This window comes from Anopheles maculipalpis, chromosome 3RL, assembly GCF_943734695.1.
Source record: "Anopheles maculipalpis chromosome 3RL, idAnoMacuDA_375_x, whole genome shotgun sequence".
Taxonomy (NCBI): Eukaryota; Metazoa; Arthropoda; class Insecta; order Diptera; family Culicidae; genus Anopheles; species Anopheles maculipalpis.
Window position 1 is genome coordinate 48,234,492 of NC_064872.1, and position 12,452 is coordinate 48,246,943.

Here is a 12,452-nt window from a genome sequence, read left to right on the forward strand (position 1 = left end):
ATGGTTTGGCTCATTGGAAGAACGGATTTGTCAATTGAACATTTTGCGATTTGGTGGTGCACAGTACTTGCCTTTCTAAATGGAAATCATATTCTAGCTGTGCGTCGGCCAGTTCATATACGGCAGGGATCTGAAACGATAACCAAAAACAATTATCAATTGAACGCTGATTACCCTACCTAGGGGAGCGTTCGAGCTTACATTGGTGGAGTATTGTTTTAAGGCGGGATTGAGCACAAATGGAACGCCTTCCACGTCGGTGTGAATATTCAACGTACCGGTTGAATACATGGGAGGCTTAGGGGCTACACGCTTTGGTGAAAGCTGATATGACGATAACAGTTGCACGTACTCATTTTCTTGTGGCTGTAGAATACAAACAATAACTCAAATAAACACATTGCGGTAAAGCTTATGTGCGATCGAAATTATAGTTACATACATTACTCACACTTGACTGTATCTTTAAATTTTCAATAGTTTTCTCAAGGTCAGTTATACTCTGCCGGGACGGAACGCTTGGAGATGGACGATGGGGCACCGGTGATAATTTAAAGCACACCAGAATTCCGTTTATATCTCTAAAAAAACAAAAGAAATATTCTTGCTTCAACTGGCCTTAAAATGGAACGTGGAAATGAAGCCCCCTGTCATTTTTTTCATACCCGGCCAATGTAAAACCTTCCGGAGCTTGGCGGAGCCTCGAACACAGAATGATATCCGTAATGGCCTGTTTGGCGGAACCCTTTTTAGCGAGCCGATAGACGAGTTGCTTTTTGCGCCATGCCTTCTGCTCCGTGTCAGCAGTTCTCGTCAGCTGCGAGAAGCCCTCGGGAGTGATTTCCTTTTCGTTTATTATTTTCAGCGTCTCCACAATGTAGCCTGGCAGTCCTTCCGATTTGGATTGACACAAATACCTTGTCGTCCGTTTTCCGATCAGCATTTTCTCGCGCCATAAATCGGCATCTTGGTCTTGATCGTAGGTCTTATTGATGGGCTGAAAATGTTTTGGGCATTTCTCAAACTCTTCTACAAGCTGTAGCGATGTTATCGGCCGGTTGTCCGGCAAAGCACCAATAACGGTGTTCAAAATGTTCTTTTGCTGTTGCGTGCTGGGTTTTGACATCTTGGATTTTGGTCCGTTTGGCTTATGTAGAAGGCGGGTAATGTATTAAAATACCATATATAACACCATATATTAAAAATCTGAAAGGAAAGAAAGGAAGATTTTGATGATAATGTTGTTCATGATGATGTTTGGATGCATAATTTCGAATGTTGATTAACATCATGACTCTTTCGAGCAAGAAACATGTTGTCCTTTGATTCATTGGTTTGAAACGTGCCGTCGTTGGAAATACCATATTTACATTATTTTATCACATAGACAAAACACATTAATGCTTTCTACTTGAAGCACATATGAAGTACTTCAACACCATCTCACCAGACATACAAATGTATGCTTATGATTTCAGCACACATACACATACCTATACAGAACTCGACAATGCTTAATGTATGCTCAAGGATTCTTTGTGTTCTAAAGTATGTCTGGCGATGGTTTTAGTTTAGTGTCCGGGCGAAAGTGATAAAATTGATTGGAATAAATAACCCAATCTTTGTGTCAATATCACTCAACAATTGCCGTAAAAAGTGATAGAATGGGAACACATGAAAGATCCGGTGATGATTCAGTTCAACAGGCGAGCTTTCAGAACACTTCATTATAATTAACACTTTATTATAAGAATGCAACTGCAAAACTGCAAAATGATACTAATTAATACGTACAATGCAGTACAATTGCAGAAGTTAAACTAGTTCTTGACCAACCTTTTGTCTGAATCATTGGAATTTCTAAAATACTGTTTCCCGTAAACATAAATAAATCACAGTAGAGTCTTGACAGTGCGCGTTACAAAAAAGAAGAAAGAAAAACAACAAAATCACCAAGAATGAAGTATTGAACAATAACTGACGGAAAGGTCGTATCGTCCAGCAATTACAGGCAGTCTGTTATGAAAGCTCATTTCGACAAAACGGGGGCAAATAACCACACGAATTTGCAAATCACTTCTTCTCTCAGGAAAATGTGTGATTTTTGTCCTGTTGGGCACGAATTGGCGTATTTTGAACGGTTCATAATTTATTTACATGCAAAAGGTAAAAAGCGCAACTGAAACAGGATAGAATAAAACGTGAGCGCACATTCCGATACGTACGTGTAGCCGCGTGCTGGTTGTGCATGACAGTTGGTCGAAAGAGCGCCAAACAATCGAAGCAACACTGTGACAGCTACGTTCGATGTTGCTGAAGTAAATAATACTGTTCTTTAGAAAAGGTTGCGACCAATTCAGTGGTTTTGCGCATAAAAGCCGCTAATAAAATGTCGGAAGACTTTGATATATATGGGGATCTCGAGCACATCGAGCAGGAAGCTAAACAGGTGCGTTCGCTAACCTTATCCGTATCCACATCACCTTCACTGAAAAACTTCATACATTTTAGGAAAGCCAACAGCTTGTGGCGCTACAGCAAAAGATAAAAGAACTTCAGGAAAAGGTGAATGCGGTAGAACAAGAGAAAACAGACATCGTTCGAAAGAATGAAATATTGCTCGAAAATGTGTCATCGCTGCTGCTGACCGCCAAAGCTGAGATCAAAAGAAAGGATGCAACAATTAGTGACTTAAGTAAACAGTGTGATAATGTCGTGTTCAGGCGAAACGACCATGTTGCTAAAAGTGTAAAGTATGAAACTAAGTTTACTCAAACAACGTTACCGCATCCGGCTTATGTCGAAGCACAAAATCGCTCCGTTGAATGTAGCGATCGTAAACGAAGCAAAAGTAGGATTGATGACGTTAGAGAATCGAACCACAACCGGGATCGTGAGCAGGATTGGGTGCACAAAAGCAAAGTAATTTCAGAGCGAGATCGAAGTCACTGTCGAGATAGAACAACCAATAGTGAAAAAGAACGACACCGGGATCAGGAGCGGAATCGCGATCACGAGCTGGATCGATATCGTGACCGCGATCAAGATCGAAATCGTAATCGTAATCGCGAGCACGATAGTGACAGAGACCGTGATCGTGATAGACACCGTGATCGGCATCGTAACAGCCACCATGATCGTCACGAAAGTCACAAGAACCATCGTAGCAGAGAGCGAAGCCGTGTTAAAGAAACACACAATGTTAGTAGCAAAAAACACCAAAAGCTCGTCAAATGTCATACACGGGAACAGGAACGAAGTTCTAGTCAAAAACATGCAACTGACCGCCACAAACCGAGCAAAGCTGACGATCGCCATAAGAGTAATACCAGGCTTTCTGAGCATAAACAAGCACATAAGGATATTGACCGTCGAACGCCAGAATTTTCTGACAGAGCAAACCATGAAACGGTGACAAATACAGATTCAGATCATAAAATTAAGCAGATGAAACAAAAAAACATAGAAACCAAGCGGCAAGAGATTGCTTCGAACACATGGGAGCAGCCTAGTACATCGAACAAATCATTTCACCGGAGTTCTCCAAATTGTAGTAAATCTTTAGAAACAGTGGACACTAATACTACAGTACAAATATGTGATGATTCAAGGATGCAAAAGAAACGGACTGAGGGATTCATTCAACAAATGCAAGACAATCAAACAGCAGTTAATGGCAATAGCTATCAGCCTAAGAAAGCATACAGTGAAACACCGTTATCGTTAATAACAGAAGCACCTCCCGCCAGTAACTATGCTGAATCATTTGCAGAAGGCAATTCAAACACTCGATTGCAAAACCACGATGAAAACGTTCACCTATCGGAATCTACAGTATTATTGACTACATATACATCAGCTGGGAGGATAAGTGACGAACCAAATTCGAGGAATGTCAGTGACGACCACATGTTAAAATCGGCGAATTTGAATAGTGAATCTGGCAGCTCCAGTGCAGGTGATGCATGTAACACGCTAGCCGATATGCCGATAGCCGAAGTCGGAAAGGGGAGTTGTGACAATGTCGGTTCAAACGATTCAGCAAATCACGTTCAAATCAACAGGATCAATGAGATGGATGAACACAAGCACATGCACAACAAATCATTCAAAAGAAAATTAAAAATTGTACATGCTGATGATGTACAAAGCGATGGTAATCAAGAAATGCAAGAAAACATTTGCCAACATATGATGGCAAAAGCTGAGCCACATGCAACACCATTTAAGCGTCAACGAAAGGACGAAAGTATGGAATTTTCCAAGCATGATCAAATTCAAACAAACGAAGGCCATGAAATCTGTTTGAACCAGCTACAAGTATCAACATCGTCGACCACAACCAAACACAAAGACCCAAATGTCCTTGGTTAGTATAATGAAAGATTTACAGCAAGTGTCACAAAGTGTCGATTGCATAATGAGAACATTAACGTAACGAAATCCTCAGTTTCAATTGCAGATACATTATCTGGGGGCAAAACTGATGTCCCACTTTCAGTCAATGTGAGTGGAGGCCTCAACATAAAATCTTCGCAATTGGATGAAGCTGATAGCGCTAGGAGAGAGATAATTGTTGACGATGCATGTAGCATAACAATCGAAATGACACGCAATGAAGTAGAAAAGAGGAATAGTAAAGACATTGGTTCAATTGATGCAGAACATCATATTCAAACCAACATTACCAACGCCTCTGATAAGAAACAGGACAAGCGGAACAAAGCATCCAAAAGCAAATCAAGAAGTGCAGCTGCTGATGATGAAAATAACGATGCTGGGAAAAAGGAGCAACAAAATAAGCTTTGCCCACAGGAGGCAACAACAGATGAGCCAAATGAATCATTATTGGAATTTGAACGAAAAGTCGAATGTTTGGATTCTTACCAGCATAATACAATTCAGTCAAAAGCTGCAAATCGACAGCTACAGAAATCGAGTCAACAAGAAGCAACCAAACACGCAGATTTAATTGCCCCTGGTAAGTATAATGAAACGTTTGCATAAACTGTTGCAAACATTCTATTAAATAATGAAAACATTAACATCAACGAAATTAAAAGTTTCAATTGCAGAAAAAATTGTAAGGGGCAATACTGATGTTTTACTAGACAATGTGAGTGACGATATTATCATGAAATCTAAGAGCTTGGATGCAGATAGCTATAAGACAGAGATAAGCGTTGAAGATGCGTGTAGCATATCCGTCAACATGGAGCGTAATGAAGATGGAAAGGGACATTTTGGAAATATTGGCACATTTGATGCAACAAAACACGCTCAAATTAACATTGACAATGAGCTAGATAAGAAGGAAGACACGCGGAACAAATCACCCAAAACTAAATCAAGAAGTGAACCTGGTGGTGATGAAAAAAACGAAGCCAGAAGAGAGATACAACAAAATAAGCTATGTCATCTAAAACCTACTAGTAACGAGCTAAATCCATCACCGTTGCAATGTGGACGAACGGAAATTAGTTTGGAATCTTCTCAGTATGATACAATTCAAACAAGCACTACAAAAAATTGCCACAAAATTCTCCCGAATCAACCACAAGACCGGACATCTTCGACAGTGATGAATATTGCGGATCCAACTGCCCCTAGTAAGTATAATGGAACGTTCGCAGATGATGTATCAGATGAATATAGGAATTAACATAACGAATTGCACAGTTTCAGCTGCAGATACATTAGAAGGAAGCAAAACTGATGACCCACGTTCAGTCCATGAAGCTGACAACTCAGGAACAGGTATTAATGCTGACGGTTCATGTAGCATACTAGTCGATATCGTACGCAATGAAGTCGAAGTGAGGAACATTAAGGACATTCGTTCAAGTGATGATGCAAAACACGCTCAAATCAACATTAACAACGTGCTAGATGAGAAGAAGGACAAGCGTAAAAAGTTATCCAAAAGGAAATTAAGAAGTGTCTCTGGTAATGATGAAAAAAACGATGCTAGGAAGGAGGAGCAACAAAACAAGTTTGGCACTCTGAAAGCAGCAAAAGACGACTCACATGAATCATTATTGAAATGTGAACGAAACGACGAAAGTTTGGAGTCTTCCCAGTGTAATACAATTCAATCAAAAGCTACAAATCGGCAGCTACAAGAATCGAGTCAAAAAGAAATAACCAAACAAGCAGATCCAACGACCCTTGGTAAGTATAATGAATAATTAGCAGAATGTGTTGCAAATAGTTTTTTTTTCGCAAGCTTTATTGTCCTATTGTCTATTGAATCTATTGAATGATGAATGAATGAATATATTGACGTAATGAAATCCTTAGTTTCAATTGCAGATGCATTAGCTACGAGCAAAATTGATGCCCCACATTTAGTTATTGTGGGTGATGACCCCATCATAAATTCAATGAGCTTGGATGAATCCCAGACCAGTACAGGGAATAGTACTGGCGATCCATGTAGCATAGCAGTCGACATGACACGCTGTGACGATGTAAAGGGAAATAGTAAGGACATTCAATCGAACACTTCAACAAATTTTGCTGGCAAAAGCAGTACCAATCAGCCGGAAGAAAAGAAAGACAAACACTACAAATCTTGTAAAAGAAAATCAAGAACTAAACTTATTAGTAAAGCTACTAATGTGCACTATGAATATAGTACTAAAAAAGTGCCTAACAATGAAGTTTTTCAAAATGAGCCAGCGAATACTGAGCCTAACTCGCCGCCACGGAAGCGTGAAAGAAGAAAAGTGGATGTGTCGGAATTTTCTCAGGCTGATCAGCACGAAACCAATAACACTCCGGATGAAAGCTATGCTGACCCCGCGAATAACACACAAAATTCGACATGTTCAGTAACAACCAAAAAAGATGATCCGGTGCATAATCGGGAGACTAACAGTGTGTTACCATTATTCACCAGTGTTGTGGAGAATTCAGTTTCGGCTGAATCATCTAATACAAATAATTGGTCAACGAACGACAAACAGCAGCATTCATTATCAATTTCTGAACGCAATTCATTGAGTGAAAGCAAGTCACTTTGCTTGAACTTGAACGATACACGTTCGAACAGCTATTCTGCTGTGTTAGAGAGTGGCGTAAATCAACCATCGGAACCTACGACAATGTCAATTCAAACTTACTTTATGACTTTCAATGAGCAAGACGATGAGCATGAAAAGAGTACCCGAGAGGATGCAGAAAGTTTGCCAATGAATGTGGAAACGATCAGTGAAAATGATACGATTGTATTGAGCGTAGCTTCCGAAGTTGAAGTTGAAACCAACAGTACACCCATTGATACTATGAGTGAGATCAGATGTAAAGCTAAAGTATCCACCGCCGAGGCCATACGTGAAAGGTTACGGAAGAGGACTAGTGCCAATGTACAGAAAGCAACACCTGCCAGCAAGATGTCGATGTCTAGCATTTTTCCTAAAAGAAGGTTGTCTATCGATAGTGTAGTTAGCATTACGGGTAAGAGAAAAAAGGTAGAAAATACGACAATGGTCGATGATGCAAAGCAATCCTGTACCCCTTCTACCAAACTTTCGTCGACGTACTTTTCACCAATTGCTTTACCGATCACTTCTGTCCTTGACAGTATTTCTAATAAATTAAAGTCACCGACCATGAAGCACAGTGCTTGGGATAGCATGCTAATGACACCGATGGTGGTAGTACACTCGCCGGCTAAGCCGTCACAGAACACAAACCAACATGTGCCAAATTATTACGCGTCAAGTCCTTCGGACGCAACGTTATACAACATAATGGAATCTCTTTTTCAGACGCCTATTAAGAATGAAGCACCCGACAGAGTATCACCACCGAGCGCCACGGACAATTCGAATGACGATGCTCGCCAAAAATCAACGACCACAATATTAACGAGTTACGAAAATGAAGGAACATGTTCAACTCCACTTAGCTCTAAACCAATGGCACGATTTTGCCCAGATGATGATCATACAGCAAAGCAGTTATCGCATAAGTCAACAGGTGAAATAGACGGAGGTGGCGCGCTAAAACAATCGGAACGCAATGAATCAAATGTGCCTTTACGACCAGACGCTGGACGACAAGCTGGTGTATCGAATAAGGATGATGCACGAATAAAGGTACATCAGAAAGCTTCCGAGCATGTGCAAACAATGCGTTTACCAACGAAATGTACAACCAGGTCAGACAAACATTCGCAAAATATTGCCAGAACTAAAATACCAACAGATTCGCAGAATTTGTGGCAAAATCTTAAAAAAAGATTACCTATTTTACGAACGAAGGACAAAAGTAGCCAGAAAAATGAAAATAACAACTACCAGCCACCATCATGCACAAAGCAAACGGCTAAGAAAGTGAAAGTTGTACCAGATAGTGTTAGTGATAAAAAATGTGAAAATAGCACCGTTCCCAAACAACAGCAGCCAATCCATTCTTCCAGCTCTTCTAGCAAAATATTGCAAATGGCACAACGGCCAGTACCCAGCGTTGTACTGCAGGATCAGCCGACCAATGACCGAGTAAAACCGTTGAAAGCACCCAGTAAACAGGAGTTTCCGAAGTCGATGGTACATGTGAAAGCACATGAAAAATCGAAAACATGGAGAAATGCTCCAAATTCTAGTAAATGTAAAACGGAGGATTTTGCAAACGCATCCACATCATCAGCAAGCAATTCCATCACAATTGTGACTAGTAAAACTTTAGCCCCATTCCCTACGCAAATACCAACAGCCTTACGTACAAATGCTGATGAGAAACGGATCGATTTAACTAAAAAGCAATCGAAAGACGCTTTTTTAAAACCATCGAAAGAGGGCGGTAAAGTAAAATTGTGTGACGCTGAAAATATGCAATCAGTGAATTGCAACAGTGTAGAACCAATGCCGTGTTCGTCGAAAAGCATTAAAGAACCACAACAACTTGGTCCACGCCGTTTGGTAGCAACTCCGACCGGAGTATCGTTCACTAAAGGGAATAATATGGAAAGGCTCAATCCGCAAACTCAAACGACACAACCAGTGAAGCGCAACTGCCCCGAGCCGGAAGCGTGCACTTCGAAAGACATTAAAGCCCCGATACAAGCTGACCCACACCCACAGCATTTGATCGACCGGTCGATACTAGAACCAGTCAATAGTGCGAGACCGGAGACGACAAGTTCCCAAACTAATGCGGAACAACTACCAGTGTCAGTGAATGCCGCCCCTACTGCTAATGCTCAAGCTCGGGACAAAGAAGAGGTAACTTCCACATGTGTGGTAAGTAATGTTACCCTTAACCTTTCCCTCGCAGACAATACGTCAAAAAAATACAACAGCCTGCGTAAATCTTCAGCTCCGGTGCATCATGTGCGAGAAATGCGTATAGTTAAGGAGAGCCCATCATTGATGCGAATTTATATAAAACGAAAATAACATTTTTTTTATCACGAATTAAAGTCGTAGCATCGTCAGCTATGTGACTAAAAGGAAGTTGAAAACTTTACGTTTTATAATTCTATTTATTTGCTAAGTACTCATTAACAAGAAAAAGGCGAGAAACAAATAAAACCAGGGATTTATTTTTTTAAATTTAATGTGTTTTGGTAATCTGTTGCGCTGAGAAATTACAATACAAAAACGGGTATGATTCCAAATGCTCACATTACACTGAAAATGTCTCATTTGGTTCGATGCATTAAAACGACTGGACGACTGCTATGCCTTTAGTCGCTAAACCAGCGAAACTGCACCGCCAGGAGGCTGTTTGTTGCAAGACTCCTGGACAGCCGGATTGACTCGCCGGGCCTATTATATGGCCGTAGCCTTAACGTCATGCTGCGATCGATCAGCTCGACGTAGAGGATCGCCGTACCCGATTTGACGCCTCTGATCCGTGTTTATGTATGTTCCGTGAATTTTACGCTGTTTTTGACTGTCACAAAACGAACAAATTGCACACCGCGTTTTTAACTTGTTTTCGTTGTGCGCGACCTACCCTGTGGTAATCTATTTCATCCATGTATTCGTTTATTCATATATTGTTCACTTTTTGTAACATCCCGCTTCAGGCGGCCTCGTGCGGTCCGTTGAAAATAAAGTAAAATATCAAAAAACAACAGCAACTATAGCACGTTCGATTTAAGGACGTTCAGGTGTTTTTTTATGTTGTATTGGTTATCAAGTGGTATCTACTCTCAGTTGGCTGTTTAGAATGTTATGTAGATGATAATTTCTCCCAAGAGAAAATAAACTTAAAGCTCGAAAAATTTTCTTTTGCGTTTTTTTCTATTCTAACATGTAAGATCAAAGAATCCTACAAGAATTTCAGGATGACTTTATCTCCTCCAGCAAGCAAGAATCTTACACGCTATATCAAGAATCAGGTCTGCAGTTTGATTGTGATTCTTAGCTAGCAGTGAGCAGTGTATATGTTGGTTGTTATCTATGGCAAATGGAATAAATTAGAAGAACAATACGGATTCTTAGAGCAGCTGCCGATGTTGATTTGGTTTCGATGGACGGACTGTATGGCAAAGAAAATATTTCAACCATACCGACAGGACCCTTCACTAGAACCATAGGGAATTGAAACCAGGAGCAAATCGTTCCTATTTTTAAATTATTGGAATAACCCTCAACAAAACCAAGTTGGAAAGGTTCTCATTTTGATAAGATGCGTGAAAACGATATGTAGGTACATGTGTATGAACTTATAACTAAATTGATGTTAAGGATATTCCATGCGTTTTACCCTATCGATTCAACCATTTATCTATACAGCGTCTTTTGCATCATGCCAATTCTAACAGCAGACGATTGGGAGCAACTGGATTTGAAACTTTGTTCGTACTCCCAACGTCCTCACCAACTTCAAAGTCGAGAACAGCAAATCATCAGTACTTTGGAGTCGTAGTGGTTTGATGTTTTTTCACACACCATCTACGTCAGTCAGCTAATAAAAAATATGCTATCGATCGATAAAATATGGATGTATCGCTGTGGTGTTCTTTAAATGAACAAAGAATCGTGTACCGTTCACGAAAGAATTTTTATGGAAATTACATCCCGTTGGAGGGATAACAGATATTTCAAGATGTGATCCGTTTTTTCACATTTTTCTATCTAATTTTAGAGAAGGTCCGTGTAAATAAAGCAATTTTCTATTCCTCTTGGCTTAACGACTGCCGGTATACTGGACTTGCCGATACCACGTAGTTGGATTGTCCGTCCTCACTACGGGAGCGCGTCCGGATGGTAGCTGAACCCCGGTCCTGTCGTGTGAAGACCGGCGCCGCTGTCGCCTACACCACCAGGCCGCCGCCCTACTTCACTTCACATTTTAATATAGTACATACAGTTTGAATGGAATACGACATATAAACAAATAAAAGCGAAAATTTAACCATGTAAACGCTTTCCTGTCCTTGGTTGAACATTTAACCATGCTCGGCATCAGCTTAAAGCAAACTGGTAAAACTCGCTGAGAAACTTACACACCAGCCTGACCCATTTAGGTTCCACATCCAAGAGTGTCTATTCGATGACAACGCGGCACACATAACTCGCTATACTTTTCTCATATTAATTGTATTTCCAGTGTATCTTTCTTTTTTTTATTATTCTGTAGCATTATAATTAAGTACACATAAAATTTTTAATTTAATAGATAGATTTTTAAATCGTTTTCGTATACATGCTTTCGTTTCTTACTCCCGCCATTCGTTTTTTTAGTTGTGTGCTCTTTTTTTACGTGCTTCGTTCGTTCGGTTTTGTTTGTGTTGCTTGATGATTTGTTCTTTAGATTCTACGGTTTGAGAATAAATTTTCTCTCTTTCACGCACGCACAAACACACACACACTCATTTTACTCGCCTGAACTTCATCTTCATGTGCCATGTGCAGCACACATCATGTACATTTTCTTGGAGACATTCTTTCATATATGAGCGCACTATAATAATTGCAATTGATGATTTATGTGTGTGATGTAATGGAAAAAATGTTAAGAAAAGAATAGAAAAATTGGCAAGCAGAAACATTTTACCGATTCTACTTGCTTGCATAATCTTTGTGCGGTTCCTGTATTAGGTTTGTCACTATTTTAAATTAACTTCCTTCTTTACTGTGAAGGAACGCAACTGTTTTAGTTGCAGTTTTTTTTTTAGCAGTGATCGGTACACAGTGGTTGGATGTTAAATCTGCAACACCGTTTGTGAAAAAAAGGAGAACAAATGAAACTGTTCACTGTACCGGTACGTGTAATACCCAAGTGCAAACTGGAAACATAAACAGAAAAACATAAATGGTGAGGAAAACGATTGCAAACACAGGGTACCGGTGTTACCGTGCTGTCGTGTACCACGACAGCGAATCTAATAATCAATTACAAGATGCATTTAAAGCTGACACAACGTGAATTTACACACATGTTTTCATAACTTTCTGCCGCCATCGTTCGAGAACCGATGATGCCGGGCTTTTTCG

At 40.1% G+C, this 12,452-nt stretch overlaps 2 protein-coding genes across 2 annotated transcripts; one reads left to right on the forward strand and one right to left on the reverse strand.

The window, feature by feature from the left end:
- Positions 1–1,126, reverse strand: LOC126563667 (multivesicular body subunit 12B). Its single transcript, XM_050220312.1, has 4 exons — positions 666–1,126; positions 443–581; positions 202–366; positions 1–130 (listed from the first exon to the last, which is right to left on the reverse strand). The coding sequence occupies exons 1-4, from the start codon at positions 1,124–1,126 to the stop codon at positions 11–13; spliced, it is 885 nt and encodes a 294-aa protein (XP_050076269.1). The 3' UTR covers positions 1–10.
- Positions 1,127–2,389: 1,263 nt separating this feature from the next.
- Positions 2,390–9,401, forward strand: LOC126560706 (uncharacterized). The gene is made up of 5 exons (XM_050216664.1): positions 2,390–2,449; positions 2,512–3,748; positions 4,664–4,981; positions 6,835–7,983; positions 8,929–9,401. Exons 1-5 carry the CDS (start codon positions 2,390–2,392, stop codon positions 9,399–9,401), a joined length of 3,237 nt encoding a protein of 1,078 aa, XP_050072621.1.
- The last annotated feature ends 3,051 nt before the right edge of the window (positions 9,402–12,452 follow it).